Raw genomic sequence first — 18,488 nt, 5'->3', positions numbered from 1 at the left:
GCCATTTTGTCTTGTTCCATCACCTGATCCCAGGGAGAAGAGACCTGCTGAGCCTAGCTGTGAGGTGTCCCTGCCCATGGCAGGGAGGTTGGAGCAGATGACCTCCAAGGTCCCTTCCACCCAACTCACAGCTCCCTGCAGCCCTCAACCTAACCTAACCCTCCCCTGGCACAATCTCAGGCCGTTTCCTCTCCTCCTATCACCTGGGGCTAGGGAGCCCAACCCCCACCTGGCTCCAGTCTCCTTTCAGGGAGCAGTAGAGAGCAATGAGGTCTCCCTCAGCCTCTTCTCCAGGCTGAAACACCCCAGCTCCCTCAGCTGCTCCTCCCCAGCCCTCTTCTCCAGACCCTTCCCCAGCTCTGTTGCCCTTCCCTGGACCCACTCCAGCCCCTCAGTGTCCTTTCTTGGGAGCAAGGCTCTCAGTGTCAGTGATCCAGGGCAGAATGCTGGTGGCCTGGGCACAGCTTGGCTCATCCTCATGCTGCTGTCACCCAGCACCCCCAGGTCCTTTTCTGCTGGGCAGGTTCCAGCCACTCTGCCCCCAGCCTGGAGCATTCATGGGGTGGTTGTGACCCAAGTGCAGGACCTGGCCCTTGGCAACCCTGGCTCCAGCTCTTGTTGGCAGCTCATCACAGCCTGGCTCATGAGGAACACAGCAGAACCCAACATCTCCTGGTCCCCAGGGCCTGTGGCACTACAGCATCCCTCCTGAGCCTGCCAGGAGAGTGCCCAGCAACAGGGAGGAAGGCAAAGAGGATGCAGGGAGATTGTGGGGAAGAGCAAACAGCCCTGGAGGAGTCACACCCAGGGCACACACCTGAGGGGGAAGTGCCAGCAGGAGCTGCTGGGTTTGGCTGGCAGAGGGGGTGCAGGACCTCTGCTCAGCTCCTCAGCCTGCTCTGTCTGGAGCCAAGGTAGGTCTGAAGCATGGAGATTGGCAGCCCAGGGTCCCAGCCCCACCCTGGAGCCAAGCTGGCATCCAGCCTGCACTAGGCAAGGGTGTGAGGAACGTGGCTCCTCTTCTGCTGCCCCCAACACAGGCCATGGGAGCCACACACAGACACCTGATGGGCTCTGAGGGTTTGGGTCCCAGCTGCTGGGCTCCAGGAAAGCACAACTCAGCACTGCAGAACACCACCTGGTTCTCTACTGGACTTGCACATCCTGAGGGGCTCCACAGGATGGCTTTGCTGGTGCCTGAGGAGGCTCCAGCCTTGCCTTGGTGGTGCCTGAGGAGGCTCCAGCCTTGCCTTGGTGGTGCCTGAGGAGGCTCCAGCCTTGCTTTGGTGGTGCCTGAGGAGGCTCCAGCCTTGCTTTGGTGGTGCCTGAGGAGGCTCCAGCCTTGCTTTGGTGGTGCCTGAGGAGGCTCCAGCCTTGCTTTGGTGGTGCCTGAGGAGGCTCCAGCCTTGCTTTGCTGGTGCCTGAGGAGGCTCCAGCCTTGCCTTGGATTGTATGGTCCTGCTCTGGCAGGAGGATTGGATTGGATGATCTATGCTCAGCACTGCTGAGGCCACACCTGGAGTCCTGTGTCCAGTTCTGGGCTCCTCAGGTCAGGAAAGAGGTTGAGCTGCTGGAAGGTGTCCAGAGAAGGGCAACAAAGCTGGGGAGGGGTCTGGGGCACAGCCCTGGGAGGAGAGGCTGAGGGAGCTGGGGTTGCTTAGCCTGCAGAAGAAGAGGCTCAGGGGAGACCTTCTTGCTCTCTGCAACTCCCTGAAGGGAGGTTGGGGCCAGGTGGGGGTTGGGCTCTTCTCCCAGGCACCCAGCACCAGAACAAGAGGACACAATCTCCAGCTGTGCCAGGGGAGGTTTAGGCTGGAGGTGAAGAGAAAGTTCTTCCCAGAGAGAGTTGTTGGCCCTTGGGATGTGCTGCCCAGGCAGGTGGTGGAGTCCCCATCCCTGGAGGTGTTCCAGAGGGGATTGGATGTGGCCCTTGGTGCCATGGTTCAGTAGTCATGAGGTGTTGGGTGAGAGCTTGGACTTGATGCTCTCTGAGGTCTCTTCCTCTCTGATCTCTTTGGGTCCCTTCCAACCCCTGCCATCCTGGGACCTTTTTACTCTGCATCCCTTCCACTTAGCACCAAAAAGAAACCCCCCACCGCCCTGGAGAGGGTTAAATCCCTCTCCCCCAGCAGCTGGCAGGCCCCAGGAGAATAAAGCAGGAGAGGGCCAAAGGTGCAGGAAACATTTCTCTTTAATTGCAAAAAGTAAAAACTTTTGGGCTTCTGCTGTTTGGTTTTTGTTTCTTCTTCTCCCATACAAATCTCCATTTATTTACACACTTTACAGGCTTCCCCTCCCCCCCTCCCTCCCCCCCCCAAGGTATTTACAGAGTTTTCAATATATTAAATTAGGAAACCCCCCCCCTAAAAGTCTGCAGGAAGTGCATCTTTACAGCCTCCTTTTGTTGCCTGTTTGCCCACCAAGGACTGGAGAAGTGTTCAGCACTCAAACAGCCTTGAGGCAGACAAAAGCTTCCCTCCCCAGCACCCCTGAGCCTGCCCCCCCCAACCTCCTCCCTGTAGACACAGAGAGAACCCTCAAAGTAAATCGCCTGCCACTCGTTTGACCCCCCCAGAGCAAAGGGGAAGCTCAGCATCTCCCTTCCTGGGCTCAGCAGGAGAGCAAAAGTAGCCTTTGCAAGGAGGAGTTTCCTGGAGAGGAGAAGAGATTGGCCTGCCCTCAAGGAAGAGCTTACAAAGAGGAGGAAAGTTTGGTTTGCAGGGAGCAGAAGGCTCTTTGTGCAGCCCCCACGAGGCTCAGTGAAATGGCTTCACCCCCCCTGGAAAGGTCTCCCCCCACTGGAAAGGGTCTCCCCCCCCACTGAAGGGGTCTCATCCCACCAGAAAGGTCTCATCCCACTGGAAAGGGTCTCCTCCCACTGGAGAGGCCTCACCCCATTGAAGGGGTCTCCCCCCTACTGGAAAGGGTCTCCCCCCTACTGGAAAGGACTGGAAAGGGTCTCCCCCCACTGGAGAGGCCTCACCCCACTGAAAGGGTCTCCCCCCACTGAAAGGGTCTCAGCCCACCAGAAAGGTCTTCCCCCACTGAAGGGGTCTCCTCCCACTGGAGAGGGTCTCCCCCTACTGAAAGAGTCTCCCCCCACTGAAAGGGTCTCCCCCCACTGGAGAGGCCTCACCCCACTGAAGGGGTCTCCCCCACTGCAGGGGTCTCCCCCCACTGGAGAGGCCTCACCCCACTGGAGAGGGTCTCCCCCCACTGAAAGGGTCTCCCCCCACTGGAGAGGGTCTCCCCCCACTGAAGAGGATCTCCCCCCACCGGAGAGGGTCTCCCCCCACTGAAAGGGTCTCCCCCCACTGGAGAGGGTCTCACCCCACTGGAGAGGGTCTCCCCCCACTGAAAGGGTCTCCCCCCACTGGAGAGGGTCTCCCCCACTGCAGGGGTCTCCCCCCACCGCAGAGGCCTCCCCCCCCCAGGCGCTCGGTGCCCCCGAGGGCCGTGAGGCGAATCCCACCCCAGAGCCCAGGGCCGGGCAGCTGCTGCCACCCTCCCTCCCTGCAGCAGTGCTCCTGCGCCGCCTCCGGGGTTTGGAGGCAGGAGGATCTCCTTCCCACCCTGCTGGAGGCTCTAGAGCTCACCTCTCTGGCCAGGAGCTGCCCTCCTGCTCCTCAGCTCCCCTTGCTGGAGGGGCTGCTGCGCTGCGAGTGGGGAGTGCTGCTGGGAGGGCAGCAGGGGAGCAGGGAGCTGCTTCCAGCCAGCGTCCCTGCCAGACCACCCCGGCAGGAGCAGCACTGGGGGAAGCTGCAGGCCCAAGCCTCCCAGGACACCTGAGCCCAGAAAGCTCTCTGGGGTGTTCCTGAGGCTGGGATCTGCAGGGCTGCCTCAGGGGGGATTCACTGTGTGCAGTGCCAGGGGGGCAGGGAAAACCAAACCCAGGAACAAAGCAAGCAAGCAAAAGAAGCAAGAGGAAGGGGCAGGTGGCTCCTGCAGGAGAGGCCAACACTCCTCACAGTTCCCCTGAGTTCAGCACTGACTGAGCCTTGAAGCAGGACCCTCTCTGCCCAGCTGGGGGCTGCCAGCCCATCCTGGGGGTGCCAGCCCCTCCTTCCTGCCCAGCTGGAGGCTGCCAGCCCATCTTAGGGGTGCCAGCCCCTCCTTCCTGCCCAGCTGGAGGCTGCCAGCCCATCTTAGGGGTGCCAACCCCTCCTTCCTGCCCATCTTGGAGGTGCCAGCCCATCTTGGGGGTGCCAGCCCCTCCTTCCTGCCCAGCTGGAGGCTGCCAGCCCATCTTGGGGGTGCCAGGCCCTTCTTCCTGCCCATCTTGGGGGTGCCAGGCCCTCCTTCCTGCCCATTTTGGGGGTGCCAGGCCCTCCTTCCTGCCCATCTTGGAGGTGCCAGCCCCTCCTTCCTGCCCATCCTGGGGGTGCCAGCCCATCTTTTTCCAGCCTGCCCAGTGGAGAGCTGACCCCTCCCCAGCTCTGCCCCCTGGGCTCTCAGGTTGTCCTGGCTCCTGCACCTTGCTGCTGTCATTCCAGAAGAGCTTTGCAGCCCCTGGGGTGGCAGGTGAGCAGGACTCCACCTCCCAGCTCTCGGGCAAAGGGCTCTGAAGGTCACCAACACACTTTAAAAGCTGGGTGGCACACACTGCCTGGGCACCCCCCTGAGCTGGCCAGGGTGGGGAGTGAGGATTGTCCAACCCAGCACCTGGAGAGCCACAAGTGCTGAGGTGAGGCTGGAGCAGCCAGGCCTCACCCACAGCCATTTGGCCAAGGCACCAAAAACCTTTTGGCCATCCCACTTTGGCCTCACCTCCGAGTTTCCCACCCTGGGCCCTCCCCCCCTGTGACAAGAGCAGCACTACCCAGGCTGTCAGCACTGCCCCTGGGGCAGCCCAGGACAGGAGCTGCTCTGGAAGCTGTGCTGCAGAGCAGGGCTCTGCACTCAGCAGCAGCTAGGGCCAGGACTGGCTCTGGGGCAGCAGGAGGGTTGCTCTCCCGTTTCAGCTGAGCAGCTAACTCCTCACAGCCTTTGGAAAAGGAAGGGAAAAGAGACTGGAAGTGTAAAAACAAATGATGCAAACCCCAAAGGGAGCAAGGCTGGGCTGCATGCAGAGCCTAGACACAGACCTGGAAACTCATGCAGAGGCCAATAAAGTGCACTTGGAAAGCTGAGCTGCAAGCAGGCCAGAGCCAGCATCTGCTGTCCAACCAGCTGCAGCTGCTGGAGGAGGGGAGCAGCAACACAGGAGAGCTCTTCTGCTCAACAGCCACCAGCCTGCCCTCCAGCACCCCCCTACCCCCCACCCCCAATCTAAACAGCAGCTGTAAATGGAGGCAGTTTTCTCTGCTCCTCCCCAGAGGAGCCAGGCAGCCACAATGGCTTGAGAGGGACTCACACAACAGAGGCATTTCACAGACACTTGAGAATTGTCTCCACAGCTTTTACAAGTTACATTCAAGGGCACTTAGAAGGAAGAGCATCAGCAAACCACCAGCAGTCTGAGCAGGTTCCCTCCTCAGCCACCTCTGACCACACACTTGAGAGAAGTGGATCAGGTACAAAGCCAGGGAGAGGTGAGGTAACCTTGTTAGCCTTGGAGTTTGGCCTTGAGGAGCTGCCAGAGGGTAAATAGCAACAGTCACCACCCAGGCTCCAGTTCTGCCACCTCCTAGCTCCCCACTTTCCATGAACTAAGGCCCAGGCTCTGAAGAGAGGGAGAGGGGAAGTGTCTGTGTGTCTTGGCATGAAACAGGTGGCATGTAGTGTCAGCAGTGTGCAACCCCCAGGCATCAACCATACCCACAGAAGCCTTCTTCATCCAATTCCCTTCACTGCTTGGCTACCAGCTAAAGGAGACCTTTACTGCCCTGAGAGAGTTAGGCTCTCCCTCCTCCTCCTGGGTTCTGTGAGCTCTGAGGCAGTTAGGCTCTCCCTCCTCCTCCTGGGTTCTGTGAGCTCTGGGGCAGTTAGGCTCTCCCTCCTCCTCCTGGGTTCTGTGAGCTCTGGGGCAGTTAGGCTCTCCCTCCTCCTCCTGGGTTCTGTGAGCCCTGAGGCAGTTAGGCTCTCCCTCCTCCTGGGTTCTGTGAGCTCTGGGGCAGTTAGGCTCTCCCTCCTCCTGGGTTCTGTGGGCTCTGGGGCAGTTAGGCTCTCCCTCCTCCTGGGTTCTGTGAGCCCTGAGGCAGTTAGGCTCTCCCTCCTCCTGGGTTCTGTGAGCTCTGGGGCAGTTAGGCTCTCCCTCCTCCTCCTGGGTTCTGTGAGCCCTGAGGCAGTTAGGCTCTCCCTCCTCCTCCTGGGTTCTGTGAGCTCTGGGGCATGCAGGTCCAGTGCCAAGGGCCATGCATGCATCCTGACAAGGGTGCTGGGGTTGTTCTTACTCATTGAGAGGAGAAGACAAAGGTGCTGGGATTGTTCCTCTTTGTTTACAGAAGGGGGAGGGGGGGGGGGAAAGCCCCAAGCAACCCCAGAGGTTCTGCATAGAACTGTTTGTAGTGTCAAGGCCTCAGACTAAAGTCTTTGGAGCAGGAACTGTCCTCTGCCTTATCCTTGTAGAGGAGCCAGGCATGGTCATCCCACTTGGCAGCTTCTGTCAGAGCCTAATGAGCTGAGCTGGGTGTTTGCTCCCCCTTCTCCTGGTCTGGCTCAAAAGCAAAGGCTGGGCAGCCCTTCCCCACTCTGTCACTGTCAGTACCTACAATATTGACAGAGGAAAGGTTCTGGCTCCTGAGAGCAGCTCCAGTTTGCCTTCAAACAAAACCTCCTCCCAGCTCCACATTAACAAGTGTGAGAGCTATGTCCTGAAGCCCAGCCCTGGCCTATGAGTTCAGCCTGACACATCTGCAAGTGATCTCCAAGAGCAGGATCAGCCCCAAAGGATCAGGCTGGGAAGGGGCAGCAGCCTCCGCAGCCTGCAAACAGCGAACCTGAGCCTCTCTCAGGGCATTGCAGGAGGCAAGGCTCAGGCAACAGGAAGGCTGTGAAGGCAGCTTGGAAAGGACCCAGGAAAAAACAGTGTTCAGAATGAAGACAGAGATCCAGGGCTGGAAGGAGGCAAGGCAAGAAAAATGCCAGGGATGAGGAAGCTTTTGAGGCAGGCAGCAGGGAGGCAGGCAGCACCTCTCCAGGCAAGGGGCAGGCAGAAGGAGCTGCAGCCCTGCTGCCTGAGGGCACAAAGCAGAGGGGGAGGCTCACACAGAGCTGCTCTGCACCCAGCCCCATCTCCAGGCAGGGCTGCAGCACTCTCAGCACCACCAGGGCGCCCTTGGGGGTTGTGCAGGACAGGAGGTGGAGGGAAGGCAAACAGCACAGAACTGTTGGACTCAGCACCTGCAGACAGAGAGCTGCAGAGAGCCATCCCAAGACACAAAGAGGAGGCCTGAAGAGGTTCTTGTGGTGCAAGAAGGACGTGGTGGGTCTCTGCCCCAGGCTGCAAGGCTGCTGTCAGCCCTGGAGCATGGGGCTGAGCTTTGTGGGGCACACCACTGAGGCACACAGCTAGGTATGTGATGGAGGGCTGGGGGTGGGACATCACCCATCCCTTCCCTTTTTAGAGCTGGCCTGGCCAGACAGGCTTGAAGCCTCCTCCTCAGGAGGAATGTACAGAGAAGGGTCACCCCCCCTGCCCCAGCCCTGCTCCCAGCCCCTCCATAACCCACAAAGGACACAAAGGTGAATCTCATCCTGAGAAACCCCTCTGCTGCTCCTGGGACAAGCCAAGCAAGCCTTTGCTGCAGAGCCAGGGCTTACCTGAGGGGCACAGGGAAGGTCATAAATAGCTTCTCCCAAAAGTACATTGGAGGAAAGGCAAAGAATCAGCTCAAGGGGCAGGAAAAGAGTCACTGTGAAACACTGTAAACATGCAGGCTGGCAAAGCTGCCTGCCCAACTTGTCCCAGCTCTAGGCTCTGGCTTCCAAGCTGAGAAGTCTTCAGGTGCTGGGCACAGCTCTGAGCCCCCAGCCCCAGCAGCCTTAGCTGGCAGCTCCGTCACACACCACGGCCGGCTCGGTGCCCCTGGCCACGAAGCTCAGGCTCCAGTGGTCTGTGCTGGCATAACCTTGGGGAGAGGCAAGAGGCCAAGTTAGGTGAACCCATGGAACCTGCTGGGGAAGCCCCCTCCCTGCAGCTGTCCAAGGCCAGGTTGGACGAGGTCTTGAGCAAGCTGGGCTGGTTGGAGGCGGCCCTGCCCACGGCAGGGGTTGGAGCTGGCCCTGCCCACGGCAGGGGTTGGAGCTGGCTGAGCTTTGAGCTCCCTTCTGACCCAACCCATTCTGAGGCTCCCCAGGGACTGCTCCCACTTAGAATCACACAACTGGCAGGGCTGGAAGGGAGCTCAAGGACTATCCAGCTCCAAGCCCCTGCCATGCCCAGGGACACCTCACACCACAGCAGCTTGCTCACAGCCACCTCCAGCCTGGCTGCAAACACCTCCAGGCAGGAGGCTTCCACCACCTCCCTGGGCAGCCTGGGCCAGGCTCTCACCACCCTCCTGGCCAACAACTTCTTCCTCACAGCCAATCTCCAGCTCCCCACTTCTGGTTCTGCTCCATCCCCCCCAGCCCTGTCCCTCCCTCACACCCTCCAAAGTCCCTCCCCAGCTTTCCTGCAGCCCCCTGCAGCTCCTGGAAGGCCACAAGGAGGTCTCCTGGGAGCCTTCTCCTCTCCAGCCTGCACAACCCCAACTCTCTCAGGCTGTCTGCAGAGCAGAGCAGCTCCAGCCCTCTGCTCCTCCTCCTGGCCCTGCTCTGGACACCTTCCAGCCCCTCCAGAGCCTTCCTGGCACAGAGGCTCCAGAACTGGCCCCAGAGTTCCAGCTGTGGGCTCAGAAGAGTGGAGCAGAGGGGCAGAATCCCCTCCCAGGCTCTGCTTGGCTCTCTGGGCTGCCAGTGCTCACTGCTGGCTCAGCCCTGAGGTGCTGTGGGGATGCAGAAGCTCTTTGGAAAGACCCTGCCCTCAGTGACAGCCTGGCTTTGTAGCACCCAGCAGAGCCCTGTGTAGCCTCTCACTGAGCAGCTCCTGCTCCCCCACTGCTTGTGTTCCAGTGCAGAAGGAGGACTCTGTCCTGTGACAGGCAGCCTGGAGGTGGGGATGGCACACACTCAGATGGCAGACAGAGGAGATCCAGCTGGAAGCAGCCTCCTGTCTCCAAGGGATCCCCCAGATGCTGCATGCTACATCTTCACTGATGATCTGGAGGAGGGCATTGAGTCCATCAGCAGTAAATTTGCAAGTGACACCAAGCTGGGGGCAGGAGTTGATCTGTTAGAGGCAGTGAGAGCTCTGCAGAGGGACCTGGACAGGCTGGACAGTGAGGCAGAGGCCAAGGGCAGGAGACTGAACACATCCAAGTGCCAGGGGCTGCACTTTGGCCACACCAACCCCAGGCAGTGCTACAGGCTGGGGGCAGAGTGGCTGAGAGCAGCCAGGCAGAGAGGGACCTGGGGGGAGTGGTGGAGAGCAGCTGAACAGAAGCCAGCAGTGTGCCCAGGGGGCAAGAAGGCCAAGGGCAGCCTGGCCTGCAGCAGGAAGAGTGTGGCCAGCAGGAGCAGGGAGCTCATCCTGCCCTGTGCTCTGCACTGCTGAGGCCACACCTGGAGTCCTGTGGCCAGCTCTGGGCTCCTCAGGTCAGGAAAGAGGTTGAGCTGCTGGAAGGTGTCCAGAGAAGGGCAAGAAAGCTGGGGAGGGGTCTGGGGCACAGCCCTGGGAGGAGAGGCTGAGGGAGCTGGGGTTGCTTAGCCTGCAGAAGAGGAGGCTCAGGGGAGACCTTCTTGCTCTCTGCAACTCCCTGCAGGGAGGTTGGAGCCAGGTGGGGGTTGGGCTCTTCTCCCAGGCAAGCAGAACCAGAACAAGAGGACACAGTCTCAAGCTGTGCCAGGGGAGGTTCAGGCTGGAGGTGAGGAGAAAGTTCTTCCCAGCAAGAGAGATTGGCCCTGGGGATGTGCTGCCCAGGGAGGTGGTGGAGTCCCCATCCCTGGAGGTGTTTAGGAAGAGCCTGGCTGAGGCCCTTGGTGCCATGGTTGGGTGGGTCAGATGGTGTTGGGTGAGAGGTTGGACTGGATGATCTCTGAGGTCATTTCCAACCTGGTTAATTCTATTCTACAGCACCAGTACTCACCCAGATCTCCAGCTTCCAGCTCCACCTTGAAGGGCTCACAGTGGCCTCTGCACTTGTCTGGAGGTACAGCAGTCAGGGTGAGCTGCCCGCTGCCCACGGCGAAGAGGCTGTGCAGGCTGTAGCTCTGGCAGGAGAGGAGAACACCTCTGGAGCCTTGGAAGCCTTTCCTGGCTCTGTCTGAGCAAGCAAGGGGCAGGTCCCTGCCCTGCAGCATGGGCAGCCAGCACCAAGCACAGCTCTGCTGCTCCCCCAGATGCCAGCAAACGGCAGCTGAGGGCAGCTGCATGCAAGGCCTCCTCCCCTCCTCTGCCCAAGGCAATGCACTAACAAGGGACAGGACAAGAGCAAAGAGCCTCAGCTGGCAGCAGGGGAGGTTGAGGCTGGCCATGAGGAGCTAGCTCTTCCCCAAAAGGCTTTGTCAAGGCCTGGCCCAGGCTGTCCAATGCAGTGGTGGAGCCCCCATCCCTGGAGGGGTGTCACAGCTGTGGTGCTGAGGGACACACTTTGGAGGTTGGCCCTGACGACCTGGATTGACTTTGCCACCCAAAACAGTTCTGGGACTCTATGCAGGCCCTCCACAGCCACCAAGAAACCAACAACAGGGAGGAGGAGGGAGCTGGGGTTGCTTAGCCTGCAGAAGAGGAGGCTCAGGGGAGACCTTCTTGCTCTCTCCTAATGGCCCAGCCCTCCCTCCCGGTGCCAGGACAGCTCCGGGCTGCCGGCCTGGGCTGCACCGCCCCCAGAGGGGATGGGAGAGGGGAGACAGACAAACAGACCTGGGACAAACAGCTGCTGTCTGGGAGCGAAAAGACCACACAGAGCCTGCCTGTTCCTGCCACTCTGTTTCCAGCCATGCTCCTGCCCATGGTGAGGGGTCTGGGGCACAGCCCTGGGAGGAGAGGCTGAGGGAGCTGGGGTTGCTTAGCCTGCAGAAGAGGAGGCTCAGGGGAGACCTTCTTGCTCTCTGCAACTCCCTGCAGGGAGGTTGGAGCCAGGTGGGGGTTGGGCTCTTCCCCCAGGCACCCAGCAGCAGAACAAGAGGACACAGTCTCAAGCTGTGCCAGGGGAGGTTCAGGCTGGAGGGGAGGAAGGAATTCTTCCCAGCCAGAGAGATTGGCCCTGGGGATGTGCTGCCCAGGGAGGTGGTGGAGTCCTCATCCCTGGAGGTGTTTAGGAAGAGCCTGGCTGAGGCCCTTGGTGCCATGGTTGAGTTGATCAGATGGTGCTGGGGGAGAGGTTGGACTGGAGGAGCTCTGAGGTCTTTTCTAACCTGGCTAATTCTGCCTGGGGATGAATTTCTTACCTTGTTCCCCAGCTGTGGCTGCTGGATGAGGAAGCAGCTCTCCAGGGCCACTGCCTTGGGGAGGGACAGCAGGGAGGAGGTGGGGAAGAATTGCTGCAGGATCTGAGTTCTGTTCACAGCTTTGTTCCTGAGCAGAGGCAAAGAACTCCTCTTAAAGACACAGCACACACCCAGACAATGCTTCCACTTCCCAGGCTGCTTCCAACACCACCATTTGATGCCTGGGGTGGTGGGTTGAGATTCCTCCCCCACCATGAGCTTTGCCAGCCCAGCCCAGTTGGAGGCAAATGGAACTGTTCAGAATGATCTTTGTTTGCCTTTGCCAGGGATTTAGTCTCATTTTCCTACTTTTCTGCTCAAGGTCAGTGAAAAAAAAAGTCAAAGGCATCATTTGAAAGGCAAAGACCCTGCTGGGAGAGGAGTCCTGAGGAGCTGAAGTCAACCTCTCAAAGCTCTGCTCCTTCACATCCTCCCCTCAGTGCCTGCAGCAGGGCCATGGAGATGGGGGAGGGGGGAGGAAATAGACCCTCATGGAGGTCTAAAGTTGATTTCCTTCCCTTCTTCCCTGCAGATGATCTGAGGCAGGGATCAGATCCAGCCACTGCAGAAGGTGCAGAGAGGTGGCAGTGGCACAGCCCCAACTGAGAGCCCATGGCACTGAGAGGGGAATCCAAGGCCATTCCCTAGGCCTGGGAATGGGCCTGGCAGAGGCTGGGTAGGGCTCTGCCCGGGGGCTGGACATGATGAACCCTGCTGCACCCTGGCCATCCACCCACCACTGCTGTGGGCAGCACCTGCAGCAAGAAGACCCTGAAATCCCAGGCTGGTTTGGGTGGGAAGGGATCTTTACAGCCCCTCCAGCCCAGCCCCCTGCAGTCAGCAGGGACAGCTGCAGGCAGAAGCCTTTACAGCTCACTCCTCCTGCCCCTCTCTCCAGTTAGAGAGCACCCTGCAAGCTCCTGGGTGCTCTTCCTGGGCCCAGCTGCAGAAGAGATGCAAACAGCTGCCCCCTGTTTTGCCCTTGACTCACCAGGGAAAGAAAAAGGGGCAGCTCCACAGCTCAGCTGAGTTCTCCTCTATTATGACCTGTGCCAGGGCTGGATCCTGGGACTGAAAATGCTTCAGTTCTTCATAGGAAAGGTGCTGCCCTGTCTTGAACAACACCAGACAAAGGTAAAAGCTCTGCAGCCTGGGGATTCTTCCCCCTCTCCAGCCTCCAGCCCACCAAACAACATCCAAGAGTCAGGGCCCTCCAGACTGGTAAGTCCCCAAGCCCATCAGAGAGAGGTCCTCACCCCCTGACACCTTTCATCTGGGGATAAATGTCTCAGGGCTGTGTCCTGCCTCCACCAGCACTTTGGATTTGTGGCTGAGAACCCTGGGCAGGGGTTTTCAGCTGGTGCTGGATTCACCTCCCAGCCTGCCCCATCCCTGCCTTCTTTACCTTGATCAGAAAAGGCTGAGACCTCTGGAGCTTTTCTGACAGCTCTCCAAAGTCTGTCACCAGCTGAAGGCTTTTCACAGCAGCACAGACTGTGCAGTTGGCAGGAAGTGTGGAAGTGTTCTGCCTGCAGCCTGCTGCCCACCAGTCCTGGCATTCTGGGGAAGAAACAAGAGAAACTTCTTTAGTAAGAGCAAAAAAACCTGAAATGCCAGCAGTGAGCCCAAGGAGGCCAAGGGCAGCCTGGCCTGCAGCAGGCAGAGTGTGGCCAGCAGGAGCAGGGAGCTCATCCTGCCCTGTGCTCAGCACTGCTGAGGCCACACCTGGAGTCCTGTGGCCAGCTCTGGGCTCCTCAGGTCAGGAAAGAGGTTGAGCTGCTGGAAGGTGTCCAGAGAAGGGCAAGAAAGCTGGGGAGGGGTCTGGGGCACAGCCCTGGGAGGAGAGGCTGAGGGAGCTGGGGTTGCTTAGCCTGCAGAAGAGGAGGCTCAGGGGAGACCTTCTTGCTCTCTGCAACTCCCTGCAGGGAGGTTGGAGCCAGGTGGGGGTTGGGCTCTTCTCCCAGGCACCCAGCAGCAGAACAAGAGGACACAGTCTCAAGCTGTGCCAGGGGAGGTTTAGGCTGGAGGTGAGGAAGGAATTCTTCCCAGCCAGAGAGATTGGCCCTGGGGATGTGCTGCCCAGGGAGGTGGTGGAGTCCCCATCCCTGGAGGTGTTTAGGAAGAGCCTGGCTGAGGCCCTTGGTGCCATGGTTGAGTTGATCAGATGGTGCTGGGGGAGAGGTTGGACTTGATGATCTCAAAGGTCTTTTCCAAGTTGGTTAATTCTATTCTATTCTACTCAATTCTATTGCTCACTGCAAGAAGGACATTGAGGAGCTGGAGCAGTTCCAGAGAAGGGCAACAAAGCTGGGGAAGGGTCTGGAGAAGAGGGCTGGGGAGGAGCAGCTGAGGGAGCTGGGGGTGTTGAGCCTGGAGAAAAGGAGACTGAGGGGAGACCTCACTGCTCTCTACAGCTCCCTGAAAGGAGACTGGAGCCAGATGGGAGCCAGGTTGGTCTCCTGTCCCAGTTAACAAGTGATAGGATGAGAAGCAATGGCCTCAAGCTGCCCCAAGGAAGGTTTAAGTTGGGCACCTAAATATTTCCTCCTTAGAATATTTCCTCCTCCTCCTTTTAGGCTGGAGGTGAGGAGAAAGTTCTTCCCAGAAAGAGTAACTGGCCCTGGGGATGTGCTGCCCAGGGGGGTGGTGGAGTCCCTGTCCCTGGAGGTGTTCAGAAAAGGCCTGGATGTGGCACTTGGAGCCATGGTTCAGTTAGTCTGGAGGTGTTGGGTGATAGGTTGGACTGGATGAGCTCTGAGGTCTTCTCCAACCTTGTTGACTCTATCAGTCTGTGAAAGGGTTGCCAAGGGCAGTGTGGAGTCCCTGTCCCTGGAGGGGCTTCAAAGCCCTGGAGATGTGGTGCTGAGGGCCATGGTTTAGTGGTGCCCTGGCAGTGCTGGGGTAAGGGCTAGGCTCCATGATCTGCAAGGTCTCTCCCAGCCTGAAGGCCTCTGTGACTCCCCAGCTCTCCTGTAACTGATGAGCAGCAGTGCCTAGGACAGCTCTTGGCTTATTTTTCCCCTTCCAACCTCTGCAGCAGACAATGAGGACTGCTACAGAGGCTTCCACTTCTGTGGGCTCTAACAACAAGGACTCATTCTGACTTTCCTTCTTCCTGAGCATTTCAGAGCAACTCCCAGCTGCTGCATTTCCCACCCTGCTGCTGGGCCATGGACTGCAAGGGATCAGGATGCAGCTCCCACTCCTGTTGGAAGACCAGGGATGTCCACCCTGCTTTCAGGGGAAAGGCTCAAAAGGCAGAGTGTAAAATCCTTCTTGCAAGCACAAGTCCCACTCCCATGAGAACCTGCTCCAGCTCACTTTCCCTCCCTGCTCACAGGAGGGAAAAAAGAACAATCTTTGTCCACTGCCTGTGGAAAGCTTCAGTTTTACACCACCCACAAAAAGCTCTCAACTCACAGACCCCAGCTGGTCAGTGGCAGGAAACAAAAGGCTGCAAGCTCTCAGCAGAGGAAGGGCAGTTGGCATGAAGAGAACAAGAGAAGCTCTCCTCACCCAGGCAGCAGTGATGCTATCAACCCTCTCCAGGCACCACCCCCACCCCCCAAATCCTCACCCCAGAGCAGCAAGCACCCCCTGGTCCCCACATTCTCCCCCCTCTGGGCTCAGGGCAGCACCCCCAAGGAAGGGGATGTTAATCAGCCTGGCAGTGCAGAGCTTCAGCCCTCCTTTGAGGCAGGCTGAGCTATTTGCATTCTCAATTGCTTGCTTCAGGAGGTTTATTTCTTCTGCCCATGAATAAGCCCCAGCCCAGCAGGGCTGAGATGCATTTCAAATGCCACAAGTGGGGCTGGGGGATTGTTGCTTGGGGTGCTTGGGTTTTGTTTGCTCTTTTCTTCCCCCCCCCCCCCCCAGCCCCCTTTCTTTTTGGTAATTAATCTTTTAGATTGATTGTTGAGGGTGTTAGTCTGTGCACCAGCTTGTGTGTGACTGGCATGACAAGTGCAGGCAGGGAGCAGAGCCTGCCCTTCCCGGGGAGGGAGGGGAGAGCAGACACGGAGGGCACAGCACAGCCCACGGGGGAGCAGAGAAGGAGTCTGAGGGAGCAAGGGTTCGATTCTCCCTTTCTCTCCCCTCCCTGCATTCCTTTCACATTATCACCCTGCCCAGACACCCCGGGGACTGCCTGGGTTTGGGTCGAGCTCAGTGTCTGTGCTGAGAGCCCCAGCAGAGCGCTGCGCTGCTTCTGCCGGCCCCGGCCCCGGCCCCACCCGGGGGCAGAGAGCTGCCTGCAGGGATCAGCCTGCTGGGGATCAGCCTGCTGGGAATCACCCTGCTGGGATCTGCCTGCTGGGGATCAGCCTGCTGGGCTCAGCCTGCAGGGGATCAGCCTGCAGGGGATCAGCCTGCAGGGGCTCAGCCTGCTGGGATCAGCCTGCTGGGATCAGCCTGCTAGGGATCAGCCTGCTGGGGATCAGCCTGCTGGGGCTCAGCCTGCTAGGGATCAGCCTGCTGGGGATCAGCCTGCTGGGGCATCTCCCTGCTGGGGGTCAGCCTGCTGGGATCAGCCTGCTGGGATCAGCCTGCTGGGATCAGCCTGCAGGGGCATCTCCCTGCTGGGGGTCAGCCTGCTGGGATCAGCCTGCTGGGAATCACCCTGCTGGGATCAGCCTGCTGGGAATCACCCTGCTGGGATCTGCCTGCTGGGCCTGCAGGGGCTCAGCCTGCAGGGGATCTGCCTGCTGGGATCAGCCTGCTGGGATCAGCCTGCAGGGGCTCAGACTGCTGGGATCAGCCTGCAGGGGCTCAGCCTGCTGGGATCAGCCTGCAGGGGCTCAGCCTGCTGGGATCAGCCTGCTGGGCATCACCCTGCTGTGGGCTCAGCCTGCTGGGGTCAGAGCCAGCTGTGGCACCACCCCTGGGGCCCCCTCCCTGCAGAGAGAGTGCTCCTGGGCAGCCTGATGCAGTCGAGGATGTCCCTGCTGACTGCAGAGGGGCTTGGGCTGGATGACCTCTGGAGGTCCCTTCCAACCCAGCCCATTCTATGCCTCTCCCCCAGGCCAGGCCCAGCCAACCTCAGACACACTCACAGATTGCACTGGGTTGGAAGGGAGCCTCAAAGGTCATCTTGTCCAACCCCCCTGCAGCCAGCAGGGACATCTCCAACTAGAGCAGGCTGCCCAGGGCCACCTCCAGCCTGACCTTGAACGTCTCCAGGGAGGGAGCCTCAACACCCCTGGGCAACCTGTTCCCCCACCCTCCTCTTGGGTTCCTCATAGCTCTTTGAGGAGCAGCCTTTGGTTTGTTAAGCAGAACCTCAGCTCACTCATAGCTACCTGATCACACAGAATCACCAAGGTTGGAAGAGACCTCAAAGCTCATCAAGGCCAAGCTGTCACCACAGACCTCATGACTAACCCATGGCTCCAAGTGCCACATCTAATCCCCTCTGGAACACCTCCAGGGATGGGGACTCCACCACCTCCCTGGGCAGCACATCCCAATGGCTAACAACTCTCTCTGGGAAGAACTTTCTCCTCACCTCCAGCCTAACCCTCCCCTGGCACAGCTTGAGACTGTGTCCTCTTGTTCTGGTGCTGCTTGCCTGGGAGAAGAGCCCAACCCCCACCTGGCTCCAACCTCCCTTCAGGGAGTTGCAGAGAGCAAGAAGGTCTCCCCTGAGCCTCCTCTTCTGCAGGCTAAGCAACCCCAGCTCCCTCAGCCTCTCCTCCCAGGGCTGTGCCCCAGACCCCTCCCCAGCCTCGTTGCCCTTCTCTGGATCTGTGCTTTTATGCCTTATGAGTTTCATAGTTTCATAAAACACTTTGGGTTGGAAGGGGCCTTGAAGCCCATCCAGCTCCAAGCCCCTGCCACGGGCAGGGACACCTCCCAGCAGCACAGCTTGCTCAAAGCCTCATCCAGCCTGGCTGTGAGCACCTCCAAAGAGAGGACAGCCACAACCTCCCTGGGCAACCTGGGCCAGAGTCTCCCCACCTTCACTCTCAAGAACTTCTTCCTCATCTCCAGTCTCAGTCTGCCCTCTTCCAGCCCAAAGCCACTGCCCTTCATCCTCTTACTCCAAGCCCTCATCAGAAGTCCCTCCCCAGCTTTCTTGTAAGCCCCTTTGTAGGTCCAGATGAAGAGCTCTCTTCTCCACTGGGTCATAGTATCACAGTATCACAGTATCAGTCAGGGTTGGAAGGGACCACAAGGATCAGCCAGTTCCAACCCCCCTGCCATGGGCAGGGACACCCCACACTAGATCAGCCTGGCCACAGCCTCAGCCAGCCTGGCTGCAAACACCTCCAGGGACAGGGCCCCAACCACCTCCCTGCACAACCCATTCCAGGGCTTCACCACTCTCATGGGGAAGAACTTCCTCCTCCCCTCCAGCCTCAATCTCCCCACCTCCAGCTTCATTCCATTCCCCCTAGTCCTATCACTGCCTGGGATCCTGAGCAGTCCCTCCCCAGCCTTCCTGTAGCCCCCTGCAGATCCTGGAAGGCCACAATGAGGTCACCTCAGAGCCTTCTCTTCTCCAGCCTGCACAGCCCCAACTCCTTCAGTCTGTCCTCACAGCAGAGCAGCTCCAGCCCTCTGCTCATCCTCGTGGCCCTGCTCTGGACACCTTCCAGCACCTCCAGATCCCTCTTGCCATAGGGGCTCCAGGACTGGACACACTGGGTCAGAAGAGCTCCTGGCAGAGCCAGGGCTGGGGATTTCCAGCTGCTGAGAGCAGGGCTGCAGAGCTGAGCTGTGTGATTCATGCTGGAGGAGCCGGTGACTCTGCTCCCCACTCTGCAGGGAAATAACTTTCAACTGACAAGCAATTTGCAGGCAGCACCACGCCCTCCCTGGCCCTCCTCACAGAGGATCTCCCAAGCTTTTGGGCTGTCTGCAGGCCTGCCAGAGGGGTGTGCACACAGCCCCAGAGCTGCTGGGTGGGGATGAGCAGATGAGAAGCTGAAGGGGTGAGGGAGAAGGTCCTGGCTCTGCTTCTACTCCTTGCAGCAAAGCAATAAAACCCTTCTGGAGGCTTGCCCACAGATCTGAGAGCAGGTCCTCAGCACCAGCCCTGGGCTCTTCAGGGACCAGCTGGAGGGCAAAACACCAGCCAG

The 18,488-nt window shown here is 59.3% G+C and overlaps 1 protein-coding gene across 6 annotated transcripts in view; it reads right to left on the bottom strand.

Annotated features, from left to right (window-relative positions):
- Positions 1-3,442: 3,442 nt before the first annotated feature.
- CUNH6orf89 (chromosome unknown C6orf89 homolog) overlaps positions 3,443-18,488 on the bottom strand; it is a 34,334-nt gene continuing 19,288 nt past the window's right edge. For 4 of the 6 annotated variants that reach the window (XM_068159467.1, XM_068159468.1, XM_068159470.1 and 1 more), the window contains exons 4-8: positions 12,815-12,969; positions 12,401-12,522; positions 11,371-11,497; positions 10,068-10,191; positions 3,443-8,009 (exon numbers count right to left, since the gene is read on the bottom strand). In XM_068159467.1, coding sequence (XP_068015568.1) covers positions 7,924-8,009; positions 10,068-10,191; positions 11,371-11,497; positions 12,401-12,522; positions 12,815-12,969 — 614 coding nt within the window. In that variant the 3' untranslated portion in view covers positions 3,443-7,923. The remainder of the gene's footprint in view (positions 8,010-10,067; positions 10,192-11,370; positions 11,498-12,400; positions 12,523-12,814; positions 12,970-18,488) is intronic. The other 2 variants (XR_010989882.1, XR_010989883.1) reach the window with 2 other exon arrangements.

Source organism: Melanerpes formicivorus, unplaced genomic scaffold (assembly GCF_026170545.1).
Source record: "Melanerpes formicivorus ecotype bairdi unplaced genomic scaffold, bMelFor1.0.p_v2 SCAF_46, whole genome shotgun sequence".
Taxonomy (NCBI): Eukaryota; Metazoa; Chordata; class Aves; order Piciformes; family Picidae; genus Melanerpes; species Melanerpes formicivorus.
Note: the sequence above shows the minus strand (reverse complement) of the source record. Positions and strands in the feature narration are given on the sequence as shown.